Source organism: Sorex fumeus, unplaced genomic scaffold, assembly GCF_029834395.1.
Source record: "Sorex fumeus unplaced genomic scaffold, SorFum_2.1 ptg000122l, whole genome shotgun sequence".
In the NCBI taxonomy this organism is placed as follows: Eukaryota; Metazoa; Chordata; class Mammalia; order Eulipotyphla; family Soricidae; genus Sorex; species Sorex fumeus.
The window spans coordinates 38,470,001-38,490,068 of NW_026606179.1; the positions used below are offsets into that span (position 1 = coordinate 38,470,001).

Consider the following 20,068-nt stretch of genomic DNA (forward strand, 5'->3'; position numbering starts at 1 on the left):
ATCTATAGTCAGGGCCAAGAGGAAGGCTCACGGGATGGAGCGTTTGTGAGGCAGGTCCAAGGCTCGGTGCTCCACCTCCATGCCGTCTGGCACCCCCGAGCATTACCAGGCATGGCTCCTATTTTTAAAATCCTGTAGTAGGGGGCTGGAGCGATAGCACAGCAGGTAGGTCGACCCACGGCCGACCCGGGTTTGATTCCCAACATTCCATGTGGTCCCCTGAGCACCGCCAGGAGTAACTCCTGAGTGCAGAGCTAGGAGTGACCCCTGTGCGTCGCCTGGTGTGACCCAAAAAGCAAAAAAATAAATAATTTTTAAAAATCCTATAGTAGGGTCCAAGAGAGATAGTACAGTGGGTAGTGTGACCCAGGTTCAATTCCCGCCACCTCCTATGGTCCCCCAAGCCCACCAGGAGTGATCCCTGAGCACAGAGCCAGAAGTCAGTGCCCAAGCACCACTGTCTGTGACCCCCCCCCCCCCAACAACAAAAAAACACTCATGGGTCACTTCAAGAAAGGGTGCCAGGACACAGGGTAGCCACAGCCAAAAGGCGCCTAACTGAATGGACCCGACGCCAGTGTGGAAGGGCAGACTCAGAGAACCTCCTAGAAAGGACTGATGGAGGAAACCAGGTAGGCCCTGAGCACCTTCTTAAGACATAGTCCAGGCAGGAAGTCACTGAGAAGCTGGACCTTATTCCATGTGAAACATCTGCCATGTGTCCCTCGGTGCCTTCAGAGGCCGAGAGAGTGGGCCTTGGGGCAGGAAGAGGTAGACTTGCCAATGACATTCCTTAAAAGGGACCACGACACGTTACAGCTGGACAGTGTGAGAATGGACACCCAGACCCTCACAGGCCGCTCCCCCGGGGAGGCGGGGGCTGGGAAGCCTAGGCGGGAGAGTCCCCGTGGGCTGGGCCAGCCACCAAGCAGCCCTGCCCAGGGCAGCCGGGAGATGTCACAGGCAGAGCCCCGAGCAACGCGAGCCAAAGCACAGTGACAGGGAGCCCGCAGGTGGCAGCTGGCAGGGACACTCAGTGGCCCTGCCCTGTGGAAGTCCACTTGGCAGATGGTCACTGAAGGAACACTCGGCATCCTGCTCCTCAGACGGTTGAGGGGCCGGGGGACAGCTCCGAGGGCTTCCTGTCAGCTGTGCAGGTGGAGGCCAGCATCACCCTGAGCAACCCCCCGGACCTGAACCTGAAGAAGCCCTGAGCACCGCCAGGCACGGCCCCCAAGCTTACTCCCCTAAGCCCCCAAAAGAAGTGAATGTGGGTCAGCCACATAGAAGGTCAGCGCCCCCCAACGCTCACGGTCTCCCCAGCCCTGGTGCTCAAATGATCTTGAAGATCATTTCTGCCCCTTGGAAAATGCTCTGGAGTCACACAGGTCTTCCAGATGTGGCACGTTCCAGTACGCTGTGTCCAAAACTCACAGTTGACAAGAACCTCCGTAACTGACCCCACCGGCAAGACTTGTAGATGCTGGGAGGCCCTGAGGGTTACAGTTGTCAGTACACGTTTTCCCAAATTCTGTTTACTCCTATGAAAGCTGAATCTGGGACCAGAGCGAGAGTACAGTGGGGAGGGTGCTTGCCTCGCATGTCGCTGACCTACCTGGGCTCAATCCCCAGCATCCCATACAGTGCCCCGAGCACCAGAGTTGACCCTGAGCATCCCAAAGTATAGCTCAAAAACAAACAGAAAAAAAGTTCCTCCTTCCTTCCTTCCTTCCTTCCTTCCTTCCTTCCTTCCTTCCTTCCTCCCTCCCTCCCTCCCTCCCTCCCTGCCTCCTTCCCTCCTTCCTTCCTTCCTTTCTTCCTCCCTCCCTCCCTCCCTCCCTCCTTCCTTCCTTCCTCCCTCTCTTCCTCCTTCCTCCCGGAAATCAAACCCGGGTCTCAGGCATATAAGCTTTACTGATGAGCCATATCATATCCCAAACTCTCTTTTTTCACTTGGATAACAAACATGTTTGTCTTTTCCTTAAAATGATAGTCTCCTGGGTACAGATCAGTAGTTCAGTGGGTAGGGCGTTTGCCTTGCATGCAGCCAGCCTGGATTCGACCCCCCCAAAAAATACAAAACAGAAAAGAAAAAGCTAGGTGTCCTGAGGTTGGAGAGGTAGTACAGTGGACAGGACACTTACCTTGCCCACAGCCAACCCAGGCTCAACCCGACCCAGCACCCCAAACCCCACCAGGAGTGACCCCTGCGTGCAGAGCCAGGAGTAAACCCTGAGCATGGCCGGCTGTGGCCCCCAAACAAAACAAAAGAACAGGTTCCCTGGGTTCATTTTTAGAAAGTTCCTGCCAAAGCCCCAGATGAGGATTTCGGTTGCCTGTTGCACTTGCCAGTCAAAGTGTGTCTGGGACAAAGAATGTGTGACAGAGGGGCCCCATGGATGGCCTTGGCTCGCAGCACCAGAGTGGGAGGTGGGGGGTGGGGCACACACCCTTCCATGGCACAAACCTAGAAGCCCGAGACCCCTGTTTCCTCATCGTTGTGCATCACATAAGCTGCCCCAAGGGCGTGGCTGTTGGCACAGCGGGCACCAGGGCCGAGGGTATCCCCTAGTTATGGCTCCTTGGGGATGTTAGCACCTCCCTGTGGGGGGTCTAGGATAGCCCCCCCTCCCAGAGGCAGCCCCTTCCCATTGCACACCCACCTCAGTCTGACGCTCAGGGGCCAGCGCTAAGTGCTGCCCATGGACTGCTGCCCACATGCCACAGGCCACAGAGAGGGCTGTGTGTGTGTGTATGTGTGTGTGTGTGTGTGAGAGAGAGAGAGAGAGAGAGAGAGAGAAAGAGAGAGCGAGCAGGGAGGCAGGCTCGCTCCCGAGGGGACCTGCAGCCTAGGACGCAGGAGACAAGATGAGAGCGGGGTCCCAGCCCCCACACTTGGAGCTGCTGTTCCTCTGTGCGACCCCCACCCAGAGCTGCCCGTGTCCATTCAGACTGCAGGGCAAGCAAGGTGGCCGTGGGCTCCGACGAGCTTGGGCCAGGCTTCCCTCTCTGTCCCCACCATGCAGGCACCCCCAGGCCCCATGCTTCCCAGTTCGGCTTAGGGCCACCGTCGTCCTTCCCCCCGAAACCCCCTTCTCAGGGAGGACTAGCACCCGGGCCAGGTCTCAGGCCCGCAGCACAGTTGAGCCTCCCACCATGTCCCCCCACCATGTCAGGCCCCACTCCTGCCTCCACACCTTGGCCATGACCCTGCTCCCGCCGCTAGCCGGAGCCGTGGCCGTGGCCGCAGCGCGTTTGCAGGCCAGCACTGGCTCTCGTGCCAACAGGGCACACACTGGGTGTCAGAGCTCCAGACAGCCCCAGGTGGGAGCATTCAGGTGCAAATCCATGTGCAAACCAGTGGCAGGGCCGCGGGGACTTGGACACTGTCACCCCACCAGACCATCTTCTTATTTTTGTTCATTTGGCTTTAGGTTGTTGTTGTTGTTTTTTCAGTGGGGAAAGGGGGGGTCATACCTGGTGGTGCTCAGGACTCACTCCTGGCGAGCTCATGGGACTGTATGGTGTCCTGGGACTCAAACTCCAGACGGCTGTATGAAAGGCCAACAACTTACCCAGGGTACTACCTCTTCTGTCCCAAGACCCCCCTTTTTTTGCTTTTTGGGTCACACCCGGAGATGCACAGGGGTGATTGCTGGCTCATGCACTCAGGAATTCCTCCTGGCAGTGTTCAGGGGACCATAGGGATGCTGGGAATTGAACCCAGGTCGGCCACGTGCAAGACAAACACCCTACCTGCTGTGCTATTGCTCCAGTCCCCCAAAATCCCATTTCTTGAAGATAGAGAGCGAGCCAGTAAGGGGCTGGGGAGTGAGGACTTTTTCTGAGCAATCTGGGGGCTTTTGAGGGGAGTCTAGGGCTTTGGGTTTAGAAAGGCTGCAGTCCTTCAGGAAGGGGGAGTCTTCGAAAAACAGCCTCCCCCTCCCTTCAAGGGTCCCTCCTCTGCCCCCCACAACCCCCTGAAGAAAGAACCAAGGCTGGAGCTGCCAACCTAGCCCAGGGCAGATGTTAATACAGCTCCAGGCCAAGACTGTGGCCGGCAGGGGGAGGGAGGGTCAAGTCCCAGCAGTCTGCGGCATGAATGGCGTGGAATCCAGGAGCCCACGTGGTCGTGGGTGTAGAGGAATGAATGAGTACATGGTGAGCGGTGGGCGGCTGGATGGATGGATGGAAGGAAGGGCAGCAGCCATGAGTCACTAAGGAGTAACGGGTGCTTGGGAGAGGCAGAGAAGTAGAGGGGTGGTGGGTAGGTGCAGGAGAACTGGATCCACAAGGGTGGCTGGTGGGTAGATGACACCATGGGGGGCGGCTGAGGGGGCAGAAGATTCAGGTTTAGTAGGTGGCCTTGGTGGGTACAGGGATGGATGGATGGATGGATGGATGGATGGATGGATGGATGGATAATGGATGGATAGATGATGGGTGGATGAATGATGCCTTTTGGATGATGGGTGGATGAATGATGCCTTTTGGATGATGGGTTCCTAGATGGACAGCCCAATGGACAGGTATCATGGTTAATAGGTGTCCCAGGTAGGGCACAGGCACAGCTGTGTAGATGGATGGGTAGATGAGCATCCTGTTTGATTGATTTCCTGACAGTGGTACAGGGTGGGTGGGTAGATGGGTGGAGAGAGAGAGGGAGGGATGGAGGGAGGGAGATTGGTATAGATGGATATATGGACAGGTTGGTGGAAGGGTGGTTGGATTGATGGATGGGTGCTGGATGGGTCAATGATGGTGATGGGTGATGGATGGGTGGTGGGTGGGAAGGTCCATGAGTGTTGGTGGAAGGATGGGTTGGTGGGTGGGTAGGAATAGGCAGTTTTAAAGGAGACAAGGTGTTAGAGGCTGTATCAAATCCTTTATTCTGCTGCCGTGTCTTTTTTGAAAATGAGGAAGCTTTCTTCCCCTCAGGCCAGAGGTAGACCAGAGAGGGCCCCCAGCTCTGAGTGAGGCACAGATAGACCTTGCCAAGACTCCCAACCAAGCCCAGACAGAGAAAAAGGAGAGCCCTGAACATACCTGTCCCCCAAATCCTAACCGCCTAAAGCAAACACTTATTTCCTCTTACAAAAACACCCCCACAAAGGTCTAAAACGCCCCTGGGGTATACGCCCCACCCCCTGCCACCCCAGAGCCACCGCCTGGGAGCAGTGCCCCAGCCCCTGTCCCCGGGGAGGGGGGGACGTTACCCACCCCTCTCCCAGGTTCCTGCCCCACTGTTCCAAGGACCAGCCAGAGAGGCGGGGCAGGGCTCAGGGGGCAGAGCATCCTGCCTGCTGGCCCTCCATTGCCCAGGCAGGGCCTCCAGGAGCTGGGGTACTTCTGCCCCTTCCCCTAAAGGAAGCCCAAGGACAGCCTGTCCAGTGGGTGGGGCCCTGCCCTTGCTGGTCCCTTGGGCTCCACCTGCCTTGCCTGCAATCCTGGCCTGTTGGTCTGTGCACTCCTGCCCCCTGGTGGTATCTGGGAGAACTACAGTGTGCAGGGTGGGGAGTCTGTGTGTGTGTGTGTGTGTGTGTGTGTGTGTGTGTGTGTGTGTGTGTGTGTGTGTTCGCATGTCCATGCACAGGCGTGTCGAGGGAGGTTTGTGTGTCTCCATTTGCACGCTTCGCTCAGGGTGCCTGTGCTTGTGTCTATACATGCGCACCCTCACCCGTCCTTTTGGCCTCAAAGATGCAGCAGAGATGGAGCCTCTGAGCTGGTCCCCAGCGCGGGCCTCCGATGGAAGGGGTTATTATTATAATTACTGTGATTATTGTTATCAAGATGATCACACTTGCCTGAAAAGTCTTGCACAAAGCGGGCTTATTTCCTGGCAGCTTGTTGTTTGTGTCTGAGGGATCTCATCTCTGCTTGTAATAACTAACATTTGCAGGGCTCTGTATGAGCCGAGCTGGGGCACAGCCCGCGCCCGCCGCAGCGCCAGAAGCCGCCCCGCAGGGTGGGAGCCGGGGGGGGGGGGTTGGAGGGGGGAGAAGGCGGCACAGAGAGGTCGGAGCGGGAGGAGGGGGCTGCGGAGCCAGGGAGAGTGGGCACGTGGGAACCCTGCACGGGCCCACAGGGTGGGAGCGGAGGGAGAAGGTGGCTCAGAGAGGCCAGGGTGGAGGGGTGGGGAGAGGTTGTGGAGCCAAGGAGGAGAGGTCGGGGGGCCACGGGGCCTGGGAGGGGGCACCGGGGGCCCTGCTCGCTCCCGACCCTGTCCTCTGCGAGGGAGGTCCCCAGCATGGCCCGCCGTAGCGCCTCCACTCTGCAGGAGTGGGAGGGCTTGAGGCAGCCCTGCTGGACAAGAGGTTAGTCCGGAGGGGGGTCTGGGGTGCGGGTACCGCTGCCAGCCAGCTTCCATGGGGCACCTCTCCCCTTCTCTGAGGAAGGCAAGGCAGGAGAAGTGCAGGAGAGGTACCAGGAGGGCCCGGGGGCGGGGGGGGGGGAGGGGCTAGGCCCCAACACAGCCTCGGAGTTGTGTGTCCACTTCTGAGAATGTCCCCCGATTGCCACCTGGGCCTAGGTGCTGATTCCCAGGCCGCCCCAGGAGCAAAGCCCCACGGCTAGCACTTGGCTTTGTGGCATGAAGTCCTGGCCATCAGCCCACCCCTAGACCCCACAACCAAGGCAGCCCATGGGGAGACATGCCCCAAACCCAGGGCCCTCTGCCACCCACCCCTCGGCTTCAGATGCTTACCGGGACATGCAGACTGTCACAGGGACGCCCGCCACCCCCTAGAGCAGCTGTGACCAGCTGTGACCACAGTGATGGAGACCCAGGCACCGAACAGGCGGCACCAGGCAGGGATGGGCAGAGAGTCCCTCCTCCTGCTCCCTGGGGCCTCTGTAACCTGGCCCCACAGGCCTGCCTTGCCGGCGTCTCACCTTCACCTGGGTCCACTCCCCCAAGCTCTGCCACAAATGACCCCTGAGCACAAAGCCAGGAGTAAGCCCTCAGCATCACTGGATGTCGTCAACGTTTCTAAAACAGAACGGCCTTTTGCCTGGGGGAACCCTCAGAAATGCCTGTCTGGGACGTACCTCTAGATGCCCACAGAGGACCAGGGTGATTGATAGTCTAGCGGGGAGGGCGCTGGCCTTGCACCCGGCTGACCCAGAGTTCGATCCCCGGCACCCCAGAGGACCCCCCAAGCCTGCCAGAATGGATCCATGTAGCAGAGGCAGGAGTAAGTCCTGAATGCTGCTGGGTGTGGACAACACACACACACACACACACACACACACACACACACACACACACACCTACCCCACCCCGTCCTGGGCTCCCCGCAATGCCAGGACTAAACCCAGCCAAGCAGCCTCCTCTGCCCCTCACCCCCCACCCCTGCAGGCTCTGGAAGCTGGGGCAGCACATAGTAGCCTCCCCCCCACTACACACACACACACCCCGTTGCCATCCCCATGCTGAGCCCCTTTGCTCTCGGGACAGACCCCCTCCCCCTATAGCTCACCTGAGGACAAGGAGGGGACTGTGGGCCTTTCACTCAGGTGAGGGTATTGGACCTCCTCAATCTCAGTCCTACAGGGTGGAGGGCTGAGCCCTAGGAGGGCTGCGGGGAGCACTGTGGGCACCCCAGGGTCCCTGAGACCATACTCCCCAAAAGATGCAGAGACTTCTGGTAGACGAGATGGAGGGCAGAGGAGCCTCCAGACTCCCACACCCCACCTGTGCTCTGGGGAAGCAGCAGCCATCTGCTCACCCTGCCCCTCCCCTACAGCTGGGCCTCAGAACAGTGGGGCAGGGAGTCCACTGGGCAGGGCCCGCTCGCCTCGCCCCGGGTCCCAGTAGAGGGGTGCCGGGCCCCAAACCTCTGCAAAGTGTAATCAGAGCCTTTAGGGCCAGGATGTCCACACCACGGACGTCCTGAAACCACCGCACTGGCCAGAGCCGAGCACGTGTGCCAGTGACCAGCTGGGCCTTCCAGCGGCCTCCAAGCCCCCCAGTGCCCTGGAGTGGGGCCTCTGGAGTCTGTGTGTGGCCTCCACCCTCACACACAGGGGATGGAGTGCAGGCTGGGCACCATTCAGAGAAGAGAAGAGGGAACTGAGCAGTGGTCTGCCCTGAGGGTGTGGGGAGGAGGTCTTCCTGGAGGAGGTGTGGCAGGTGTCGGCCTCTGCAGAGCAGGACTTGGATAGGACTAACCCGGAGCGAGGGGGACTAAAAGGCAAACCACCCAGATGAGACTAGATGCTCACCGAGATTAAGAATTGAGGGACTTGGTCAATGCGAGTGACCGGGCGTCCAGGGGGCGCTCGTGGCTTCAGGTGCGGCTGGGTCCAGGTGCTGTCATGTGTGTGACTCAGTCCTCTGTCAACTCTGCTGGCTCTGGTTGATGGCTCTGCATTCCCCTTTGAGAGTCTCTCTCTTATAAGAGTTTCTATAAATGTCCCAGGGCTGGTTGTTGGTCTCATTTGATAAATCTGGATTCTCTGTTCAACCCTCGCTGTTCGCTGAGGCAGATGGGGTGGGGTGGGCACAGACCTATGTCCACCACTAACTCGCACCTGGTACCTGAGCCCACCAGGCAGCAGCATGGGTCTCCAGGGTGAGCTGACAGGGCCCTGCCCCCTGCCCCCAAGCCTGAGTCTTGCATCTCACCCTCCCATCCCTCCCTCTCCAGTGCCCACTCATTGAGGCTGGCCAGGGGCTGGCGACCCAGAACAGGTCACCTCCCCTCTGACCTTCAGTCCCTCTATCTGCCTCCGACACTGCACTGATGACGTGATGAGACCCGGGTTGTTGGGGGACAGGAGGGAGAAACTGGGGCCCGGCCTGCTGTCAGGGGCCACGAAGCTCACGCACGGTGGAAACTCTGGAACCCACCCCTCGCACTGTGGGAACTCTGCCTGGGGCCATGGAGGGAGGGCTTCCCTGAGGAGGTGACTTTGCCATGGGGTTGGGTGGAGAAGGAGGTGGATCACTTGCAGGTTGGTCAGGGGCTGGGGGCGGCCCCATTCTATCCCCAAGTACCTCTGGGTGTGCGCTGTGGGAGCAGATTGGGAAGGGGAGGGTGGGGGGACGCTATGGGAGTGTCCCCACTGTCCCCAGGGGCAGCTCTCAGCTGAGTCGTCAGTGCTGATGCCTCGGAACAGGGGCTCAGCAGGACAGAGGGAGCTTTGCCAGGGCGCGAAGGGCCTAACAGTCTGGGCACAGAGCCAGGTCGCACTCACACATGCACGCACACATAACAAGCACACGTGCACACACATACATGTACTCACATGTACACACATGCATGCACATGCACTCACACATGCACACATGCACATGTGGACACATAACACACTCATGCATATGTGCACACATGCATGTACTCGCGTGTATTCATGCACACACATGAGCGCGCACACATACTCACAAACTCACGTGTACACAGGCACGCCCATACATGTGTATGCTTGTATGCACACATGCACAAGCACACACATGTACGCACTAACACACATGCATACTCACACGCGTGTACACACATGCACACACGCACCCACACGGGGCAGCAGAGGCACCGCTGGGAGAATCAGGGCGACGGATGCAGGCATTGGCACAAGGCGGGGAAGGGGGTTCTCCCAGGGCACCCGCAGGGCTCAGTGTCTGCTCGGAGCCCCTCCTCCGGCCTGCAGCCCCCAGCACCAGGTGGCTGCCCTGGGGTTCGGGTGCAGAGCCTGCAGGTATCCCCAGGCCCAGGGCTAGGGTCTTGAGGGCCACTGTCCCCGGGGGATAAGGGCCCTGGCTTGACCCCATCTGTCCAGTGGTGGCTCCCCCCTCCCCCCTGCCGGGGCCAGGTGTCAGGGCTGGGACAGAGCCAGAACCTCCTGCACCCCCGCCCCCTGCCCCCCCCTTGCAGACAGGCTGACGCAGAAATAGCTACTTACTGGCCGCTTGTTTCTGGGCAAGTGTCCACCGAGCGCTGGCCCCCGCAGCCCTTTTGTTGGGATCTGCTGGCGGCCAGTTTCTGGGGGTGCCGCCTCCCTCCTGTGTGTCCCCCCAACCCAGCACCCTCCCCCCCAAAGGACACCTGCAGAGCCCGGGCCCCCAGCATGCTTCCTGGGCCTGGCTGTCTCCCAGGCTGACGGCTGAAAGCACTTAGCTGGGGCGGCATCATCCTGAAAGACCCCAGTTCTGTTTGGTTCCGGGGTGGGGTGGGGGTGGGGACACGCCTGACTCTGCTCAGGAGAGACCCCCGGAGGTGCTCCGGGGACCAGCTACGGTGCTGGGGATCCAAACCCTGGTCGGCCACACACCGCAGGAAAGCCCCAAGCCCCTTGACCCATCTCTGGCGGCCCCACCCTAAGTGCCGAGGGTCCCGAGCTCAGAGAGACGGGGGTGCCTGGGGCACCGCACTCACTCCCAGGTTGATGCCTCCAGTGCCCACCCAGGATGGGAAACGCAACTGGTGGGCACAGCAGGTGTCCCGGAAGTGCTACCACAGACTGCCCTGCTCAGGAGGACCCACCAGGGACGCCCCCCTGCCCCGTCCCTCGGCCACCAGCCCCTGGATCTGCTTCCCCATGGGCCGACACTGGAGGGCGGGGGTCTGAGCCCTGTCTGGCCGGTTCCTCCTTAGGGGCACTCACAGTCGAAAGGCAGGGCTTGCACTCCCTCTGCAGGAGACACCCCCCACCCCCAGCAGGAAGGGGCCCCAGCTCCCCTGTCCTCCCGTCCAGGAGCGAGAACAAGGCTGGATCACAGGGTGGGTCCGTGCTGGAGCCCCGATCGGTCCACACGTGACTGCAGGGTCCAGTGACCCCGGCTCTGCCTCCACCACCGGTGGGCATTGGCGAGTGCCTGCCTCAGTTTCCCTACCTGTGAGGCGGGGCTGGGGCACACTCAAGCCAGGTTTTGTACCTGACACTACTGGTTCCCCCCACCCCCAGCCCTGGTGGCCTCCCAGCACTGCCGGTGGTGGGGGGGAGGGGTGTTGGCCCTGCTGGTCTGTAGCTCACCTCAGGCCCTAGCACACATAGCACAGAGCTGACCACTGAGCATCACCAGGAAAGACCCTCGGGGTCCCCTCAAAAAATGGAGCTAGGGGCTGGAGCGATAGCACATCGGGTAGGGCGTTTGCCTTGCACGCGGCCAATCCAGGTTTGATTCCCAGCATCCTATACGGTCCCCTGAGCACCGCCAGGAGTAATTCCTGAGTGCAGAGCCAGGAGTAAGCCCTGAGCATCGCCAGGTGTGACCCAAAACGGAAAAAAAAAAAAAAAAAAAAAAAAAACTGGGGCTAACTCTGGCTGCCAGGGCCGGAGCAATAGCACAGTGGGGAGAGCATTTGTCTTGCACGCAGCCAACCGGGGTTCGATGCCCGGCATCCCATATATTTCTCTGAGTACCGCCAAAAGTAATTCCTGAGTGCAGGGCCTGGAGTGAGCCCTGAGTACTGCTGGGCGCGACCCCCAAACAAAAGATCATAATGATGACGAGGTCCCACTGCCCTGTGGCCACCCACCAACTCCCCCACCTCCCCCCGTCACACAGCCCATTTCTGGCTGGAGCCGGACACAGCTGGGAGGGTGGACACAACTGGGAGGGCGCCAGCCTGGCTTCCATCCCCAGCACCCCACAGGGTCCCCCCACCCCTCCCCAGGCCTCGGTCACCCTCTGACCTCCTTCTCTCTTTCTCCTCACAGGCGGACGCCAAGATGGTGTGTGACGTGGTGAGCCGGATGGAGGACACGGAGCCCTTCTCCCCCGAGCTGCTGTCGGCCATGGTGCGGCTCTGGGGGGACTCGGGCATCCAGGAGTGCTTCAGCCGCTCCCGGGAGTATCAGCTCAACGACTCTGCCAAATAGTGAGTGTCCCAGCCCCTGCCCCTGCACAGGGAACCCCCCACCCCCGCCCTCAGCCACGCTGCTGCTGCTGTGGCCAAAAAACTCCTGACAGCGCCAGTGCAAGGACCTCACAGCAAGCAGATAACTTGCCCAGGACCCTTTGGTTGGATTTTAAAGAAAACGGGAAACTTTCTTTTTTTTTTTTATACTGTTACCAGTGAGGAACTGGGGCCCAAGTGGGGCTGTGGAGGGGGGAGAGAGAGAGAGAGAGAGAGAGAGAGAGAGAGAGAGAGAGAGAGAGAGAGAGAGAGAGAAGAGAAGAGGAGAGGAAGAGAGGAGAGAGAGAGGAGGAGAGGGAAGAAAAGGGGAAAGAGAGACAGAAGAGAGGGAAAAAGAGGAGAAAGAGGGGAGAGGGAGAGGTGTGTTGGTGAGAGGAGAGGGAGGAAGAGAGAGAGGAGAGAGGGGGAAAGGAGGAGGGGGAGGAGACAACAGTCTGCAGATGCCTGTGCCAGCCCCCCTGAGTCCCCCTTCTGTGTACCGACTGACTTGATCCCTCACCCCAGTTTCCAGACTGCTCCGCTCCAGGTTCCCAGGCTGAAGTGAGGGTTTTACTCTTTGCAGGGTGAGGAAACCCTCCCCTGCTCAAGGTTTGACTATCTGCCCCCCCACCCGGGGGCACTACTATGACTTAGAACAGGTGATGGGGTGGAGGGGAGCGAGCCCAGAAGGAGGGGGAAGGGTGCCGTACCCCGGCTTGGACACGGGACCCCACTTGGCCACAGCTCATGTCTGCCCAGTGGGCCTTGTAGGGGTCTCCCTGATGGCCTGGGCCCAGGGCGTAGATGAGGGTCCGTGCCAGGGCCTTCTCTGGGCACGTGATGGATTCCATCTTGTCTTCTGGGACTTTGGTTCCCGCCGAAGCCTCTCCCTGCCCTGGGGTGCAGGCAGGTGATACAGGGAGCATTTTCAGGGAGAGTTTATATGAAGATGATAGTCCACGGGACGGCAGTGACCCAATACAGGCAGGGCGCGCTCCTCTCACGCTGCTCACTGGGGGGTCCACCCCTGGCATCCCGTATGGTCCCCCCCACACACAAACCCACCAGGAGTCATTCCTGAGTGCAGAACATCACCGGATGTGGCCCCCACACCTAATAATAACATTAGCTAAAATGCAGAAGTGGAGCCAGGGCAGGCAGCTTTGCACAGCTGACCCGGGTTCAAGCCCTAATTTCCCATATGGTCCCCTGAGCACTGCCAGGAGTAATTCCTGAATGCAGAGCCAGGAGTAAGCCTGGAGCACTGTTGGGTGTCGCCCCCTCCCCCCAAAAAATAATAAAATTTTTTTTTGCTTTTTGGGTCACACCCGGCGATGCACAGGGGTTACTCCTGGCTCTGCACTCAGGAGTTACCCCTGGTGGTGCTCAGGGGACCATATGGGATGCTGGGAATCAAACCCAGGTCGGCTGCGTGCAAGACAAACACCCTGCCCACTGTGGTATCACTCTGTCCCCCCAAAAAAAATTTTTTTAAAGAAGGGCCAGAGTGGGTGGGGAGAGAGAGAGAGAGAGAGAGAGAGAGAGAGAGAGAGAGAGAGAGAGAGAGAGAGAGAGCGAGCCCAGGGGCACTTGTCTAGCATGTAGCCAAACCTTGGTTTGCGCCTTGGCACGGCTTATGGTCCCCTGAGCCCCTCCAAGAATGATCCCTGAGCACTGATTTGGTATGACCCAAAAGTCCTTTGACCTCGAGCTGTGGCGAGACTATTCCAGGTGTCTGGAGGCGGCTCCTTGCAGGAGGGGGCTTCGGGGTGGAGGATTAGCAAAGGACTACGGGGGAGGGGGCTTCCCCAGCAGAGGAGAGGGCTCTTCCCTCATCCTCTGTGCCCTGGTCACTGCACACCCAGAGACCCTGCCCTCCCCCGCCCCCAACCCGCCCCAGAGGGCTCTCGCTCTCCCTCCCTCCCTCCCTTCCTTCCTTCCTTCCTTCCTTCCTTCCTTCCTTCCTTCCTTCCTTCCTTCCTTCCTCCTTCCTTCCACCTCTCTCCGCTCCCACCTCCACCTTTCTGCTAGTTGCAGGATTATTTTTAGTTCTTCCGGTGGTTACCTTTGTGGTTTTTAAATAAGAAACTTGGCTCAGTATTTGCCAACTTCTCACAAGCAAGCTGAGAACATCAACTGTGCAGGCTGCTCACGCTCTCTCCCTCCCCTCCTCCCCCCTCCCTCCCTCCCTCCCTCCCTCTCTCTCTCTCTCTCTCTCTTCTCCCTCTCCTTTTTCACTCTCTCCCCCTCCCTCTACTCCTCTATCACTTTCACTCCCTTGCTCTCGCTCCCTCCCTCCCTCTCTCTACCCTTCTAACCCCTCCCTCTCTCTCTCTCTCTCTCTCTCTCTCTCTCTCTCTCTCTCTCTCTCTCTCTCGCACACACACACACACACACGCTGTGTTTTCCCTCTTTCACGTCCATATAGCCACATATACCCCCTGCCTCTTTCTCCTCTCTCCTCTTCCTACTCCTCGCTCTGTCTCTCTCCTCTCTTTCCTCTCCTCTCTCTCTCTCTCCCTCTTCCCCTCTCTCTCTCTTTCACAGGTGCACACACAAGCACAGAGCAGGGACTGCTGACTTGTTCACTGGAACAGTGGCTGGGTGGGTGGGTGGTGGGGGCTTGACTGGGTGAATGGTGGGTGATGAGGGGGCGGGTGGTGGGTGGCGCCCTTCCAAGATGCCCAGCGTTCCTGGCAGCATTTCTCATGTGCGGGGGCGGGGGGGGGAGCATCAGCTCGGAGACGGGGGTTCTTAGGTTGTGGATCTGAAACAGCTGCCCCCTGAGATTGGGGATCGAGACCAGAGAGGCTCCTCATCCCCCTGACCAGCTGGAGACAACTCGTGGGTAGGGGTGGGAATCGCTTAAAGCCTCTACGAGGCTGGGGAGGGCGGGTGGGCGTCTGTTCCACAGGCCAGCAGCACCTCACATCTCTGGGGGGCCTAGGTGAAGGGCCACAGCCCTGGCGCCTCCTTCCTTCTCTGGCTGGGCAGGGCCCTCCTGAGCACAGGCTCTGCCCCACACTCGTCCTAGCTCCACCCCCTGGGCCGGCTGCCATTATTGACTTTTCCTTCTTTGACTTTTGGGCCACGCCTGACTGTGCTCAGGGATCACTCCTGGTGGACCATAGGGGATGCTGAGGATCAAACCTAGCCCTGCCCGCTGTGTTCTCTGCGGCCCCTCGTTCTGACCTCTTTGGTGGTCTCTCCCCCTCTCTCCCTCCTTCTCTCTCTTTCTCTTTCTCTCTCTCCCTCTTCCTCTTCTCTCTCTTTCTCTCTCTCCCTCTTTCTCTCTCCCTCTTTCTCTTTCTCTTTCTCTCTCTCTTCCTCTCCTCTCTTTCTCTCCCTCCCTCTCTTTCTCTCTTCCTCTCTTCTCTCTTTCTCTCTCTCCCTCTCTTTCTCTCTCCCTCTTCCTTTCCTCTCTCTTTCTCATCCTCTCTTTCTCTGTCTCTCTTCCTCTTCCTCTCTCTCCCTCTTCCTCTCCTCTCTCTCTCTCTCTCTCTCTCTCTCTCTCTCTCTCTCTCTCTCTCTCTCTCCCTGCTAGGGGCCCCGTTTCTGGGGGAGGTGGCTATCCCAGGAGCCCCTGCCAGCACACCCCTGGGCCCACGCCCTTGAAGTCCAGCCCCCAGCCAGGGACACTCACTGGGGTCCCCTGCCACCCCCAGGCTCAAGCTCCTTGCACATCGTGCCCCCACCCTTAGGCGGCCTGGCGCTTGCCCCCACCCCTGCTCTCCTGGCCAGACCCCACTTGGGTTCCAACACGCCTCCACCCTCTGCCCTCCCGAGTGTCCAGCCGGGGCAAGGGCTACGCAGCGGCTCCTCTGATGCCCCCAGGAAAGAGCCCCAGTGCCCAAGACCCGGGACACAGCCACCATCGGCTGCACAGCCCGTGTGTGCCCCGCACCCACGGGTGTCCCATGGAGAGATGCCCACGTGCCCCGGGCACACTCAGAGAAGGGGGCTGGGCAGGCTAAGCAGGGGCTCCTGGCTCCAAGCCCTGGGGCTGCGTTCTGGTGGCTGTAGGGAATCCTCATGGAGTGGCCTTCCTACCCCCGGAGATGGTGCGTTTCCCCCCCCCCCCCCCGCCCCAGAGGACGTGGCTTGGTCACACAGAGAGAGGACTCGGGAGGGGCTGGGGGACAGTGCAGGTGGCTGGTGTCATCCACGACACGTCGTCCCTGAGCGTGGAGCCCGGAGGAGCCCCTGAGGACCCGGGGCCGGCTGTAGTTATGGAAGGAGGGAATGATGGATGGACAGACAAACGGATGAGGCTCCTCACCCTCTCCCAGCTCCGCCCACACCTGCCGCTGGGCTCCCGTTCCACAGCCCCCCCTTCTGTCCCCCTTCCCAGCTACCTGGACAGCCTGGACCGGATTGGGGCAGCCGACTACCAGCCCACTGAGCAGGACATCCTCCGGACCCGGGTCAAGACCACGGGCATCGTCGAGACCCACTTCACCTTCAAGAACCTTCACTTCAGGTGGGGCCTGGCAGGGGACGCTCACCTGTCTTCCCCCCCACCCCCCTAGGAAGCAGGGGTGGGGGGTGCCCAGGGTGGTCTAGAGAGGGGGAGGGAAGGGAGTCAGGGGCATCTGGAGACAGGAGCAGCGGGGGTCTGGAGGGGTGAGGATGGAGGCCCCATGGTCTCTGAGACCCAGTTCAACTGAGCTGCATGGGCCGAGGGACCAGCCAAGACCTCCACGGGCCCGGCTATCCCCAAGAGCAGTGCAGCGCAGTCTCTGCGTGTCTCAGAGGGGCTGGCCAGGGACTGAGCCCGGCAGGCTGCCACATCCCCACCCCAACCCATGTTCCCGCCACTCCCTAGGGCTCCAGCTCCTGGGGAGATCCTTTCCTCCCCACCCCCGCTCTGCCCCGCAGGCTGCCCAAGGGCATCTCTCGCCCCCCCTCCTGACTCCCAGCCCCCCCTTTCTCCCCAAAGGCTGTTTGACGTTGGGGGCCAAAGGTCTGAGCGGAAGAAATGGATCCACTGCTTCGAGGACGTCACGGCCATCATCTTCTGCGTCGCCCTCAGTGGCTATGACCAGGTGCTCCATGAAGACGAGACCACGGTGAGTGAGCCAGGGGCCCGGCCGGCTGGGATCGGGGGAGGCGGAGGGCATCAGGAGACTCTCTGAGGGGCGCCTGTATGGTCGTCGTCGTCATCATCGTCGTAATTGGGGGGCCCGGGTAGGGGCTGTCCAGCCAGGACCAGATCCAGGGGCTCCTAGGAGGAAGCGGAGAGGCCTCCAGCGAGCCTGCACCCGCGGGAGAAAGTGTGGGTGCTCAGAGAGACCCCCTGTCTGAGTGTGCGCCGGGACGTGGGGGGCTGCGGTGAGCAGGACAGGATCGGGCATGGTGTCCGGTCCCCCCACTCCCCCAGGCTGTATTTGGGGGTCTCTGCTAGCCAGTGTGGGGCATGGTTACCTAGAGCAGGGGTCTGCCTTTCTCAGGGCCTTGCCCCAGGGCGCACAGGGCAGGCCCACGAGGGTCCAAGGGGGCTGGACTGTCTCGCGCCGAGTTGGTGGTTGTAATGTCGTTGGTGATCGTCCAGGATGGGGCGGGGGAGGTAGGGATCTGGGAGCAGGGAAGCCAAGCATGGTGCCGCCCCCCCAAGCCCTGGGTGGCTGGAGATGGGGGTTTGGTGCCTCCCAGGCTGTGGGGTCACACCCTCAGCCCTGGCCCCTCAGAGCCAGCGAGGTGCTTTGTGGGGTGAGGAGGTAGGATGCTCTCTCGCTCTCGCTCTCTCTCTCTCTCTCTCTCTCCTCTCTCCTCTCTCCTCTCCTCTCTCCTCTCTCCTCTCTCCTCTCTCTCAATCTACAACATCACGTTGCGTTGTGACTGGCCTGGGCATGGGTATGGGGGGAAGGTGCTGTGTGAGGGGGAGAAGGCGCCGCCGTCCTGGGGGGCTGGGGACAGTGGGGACGGCGAGGGGTCCGGCCTCGCATCTCGTGCAGTGTCCACCCCCCATCCCGCCGTGGCTGACCTGAGTTGGGGTTCAGCAGACCCCCCCCCTGCAGCCCTCCTGTCCCAGGAGGGGTCCCTCGCTCTGCGTCCACACCATCGTTGTTCTCCTGGACCCGCTCCTGACCGAATCCCCTATGAAGTATCCCTGCCCTGAGGCAGCCCAGCACATCTGGCCCTGACCTAGGGCATGCCCACCCTCCTCGTCTCTTCTCCCCCAGGACCCCGGGAGCAGGAGGAGAGGAGGGGACAGGGCGGAGGGTCTGAGGCATGCCCCAGGCCGGCCAGGTACCCGAGCTCATGCTCACGTCACAGTTCAGGCCGTGCTCCGCGTGCTGGGGGTCTCGTCCCCCCCCTCTGATCAGCCTGAGCCTCGGGGGGTGCAGGGAGCAGAGTGCAACGGGGAGCAGGGGGGCTTCCTGGCCGGCCCCCTGTGCTCTTTGCTCTCCCACCCTGCTTCCGAGGGCTGCCCCAGAGAGACCTGCAGAAGCCCGCTGGTCTCCTTAGCTTGCGGGGGGCGGGGGCTGCACCGGCTGCCAGCCCAGGAAGAGCAGCGCCCGGGGAAGGGGGCGCAGCGTCACATGTCGGCAGGACTCGCTGCAGCGGAAGCAGGGGACTGAGGCTGGACAACAACGAAGTGGACGTGCTCCATGCCTGGGACACTGCAGAACCTGATGCAGCCGCCACCATGCCTGGCCTCACTCCCTGCGTGTGGCAGGGTCCCGGCTGCTTGGACCGTCACCAATGCTCCCCTCCGCCAACGCTGGGCTGTAGACCCGTCAGCCGGAGCTCAAGGATTAGTGCTCGGACACAGACGCGGGGCCTGGAGGTCGGACTTGGAGCCTGCTGAGAGCGTCCATGACCCCTGCCCGCCTCGCCGAGCAGCCCTGCGGATCCCTCCTGGCCGAGGGCGAGGGTGGAGGCGACCCAGGACACGGGAGCCCAGAGGAAGCCTCTGCAACCGGGCTGGGAGCCCCAGAGCTTGCGGCCTTCCACCCACTGGCCCGCCACCCTGTCCGTGACAGATTTCCCCAACCCCCGGGGCCTCAGCCTGCCCACGGCCCGCGGGCTCAGGGCTCCCGCAGCCCTCGGCCCCCACCGGCCACAGCTTCTCCACCTCCACCACCGTCACCACCACCTGCAGGGCCTCCTCTGGCCAAACCAAGGCCAAGTCCAGGGACCCTCCAAGCCGGGCAGGTACGATGCCAGCTCCCTTCCCGTCCAGGCGTCCGCTGAGAGTTGAAAGCAGTGGGTGACTTTGCTGTGTGAGCCTGCCCACCCCCCTACGCTCCCCGCCGCCTGGCTTTTGTCCGGCCAGAGTACCTCCGGACCCCCATAACCCTTTCTGTGACCCGGCGCCAGGTGAAGCAATTTTTTTTTCCCTCTCTCTCTCTTCTGCTTCCGGCCTTTTTTTTTTTTTTCCATTTCATTGGGTTTGAATCCTTCCTCTCTTTCGATCTGGTTTGCTGGCTCTCATCCCTGGGAGATCTGGCCCCCTGATGGAGAAACCAGCCCCACCCCCAAGCCAGCCCCATGCCCCTCCCTCGGCAAGGCCGCAGCAAGCTCACCCCCAGACCACCACCCCCCACTGGTGTCTGCTTCCAACTCAGAATTAATTCGAGGCTCCATTAGTCCTCGGTTAATGTTTCCCAACGGAATGCGTGCCCCCCTCCCCTGTCTCTGATCCCCCCACCCCCCTCGCTGACAAGGCCCCATGAGCCTCGGAAGAGCAGACTGCATGACCACTGCCCCCCATTCCACCCTGTGGGGCCCGACCTCGAATGCATGGTGCATGTTTTCGCCACCAGCTGGGGGGGGGGGGGGCTTTCCCGAGACCATGCTGCCCCGCCGCCCGCCTGGGGCTCAGCCCCTCTCAAGGTCGAGACTGGGGGCAGTCTAACCCCCCACCCCAACCCTACTTCCCCCACCCCACCCCACTCCTGCCTGTGTGTGGAATGAAGCAGGGAAGGACACCTGCTGTCCCGAGGGTCCTGAGGCTGCATCCCCGTGGGCGGCCTCTGCTTGTCCCGCTGAGTGGCGGTCGTGGGGGGTCAGAGTCTCGGGGCTTGGTTGGCCCTCACGACCCCCCCCCCCCCCCCCCACTCTGTTGCAGAACCGCATGCACGAGTCCCTGAAGCTCTTCGACAGCATCTGCAACAACAAGTGGTTCACGGACACGTCCATCATCCTGTTCCTCAACAAGAAGGACATCTTCCAGGAGAAGATCCTCACGTCACCGCTCACCCTCTGCTTCCCCGAGTATGCAGGTA

The 20,068-nt window shown here is 60.9% G+C and overlaps 1 protein-coding gene across 2 annotated transcripts in view; it reads left to right on the plus strand.

Moving 5' to 3' along the window:
• Positions 1-20,068, plus strand: part of GNAO1 (G protein subunit alpha o1) — a 150,259-nt gene that overhangs the window by 119,581 nt on the left and 10,610 nt on the right. Inside the window, exons 4-7 of one of the 2 annotated variants that reach the window (XM_056136433.1) lie at positions 11,659-11,819; positions 16,189-16,317; positions 16,777-16,906; positions 19,912-20,065. In XM_056136433.1, coding sequence (XP_055992408.1) covers positions 11,659-11,819; positions 16,189-16,317; positions 16,777-16,906; positions 19,912-20,065 — 574 coding nt within the window. The remainder of the gene's footprint in view (positions 1-11,658; positions 11,820-16,188; positions 16,318-16,776; positions 16,907-19,911; positions 20,066-20,068) is intronic. The other variant, XM_056136431.1, reaches the window with a different exon arrangement.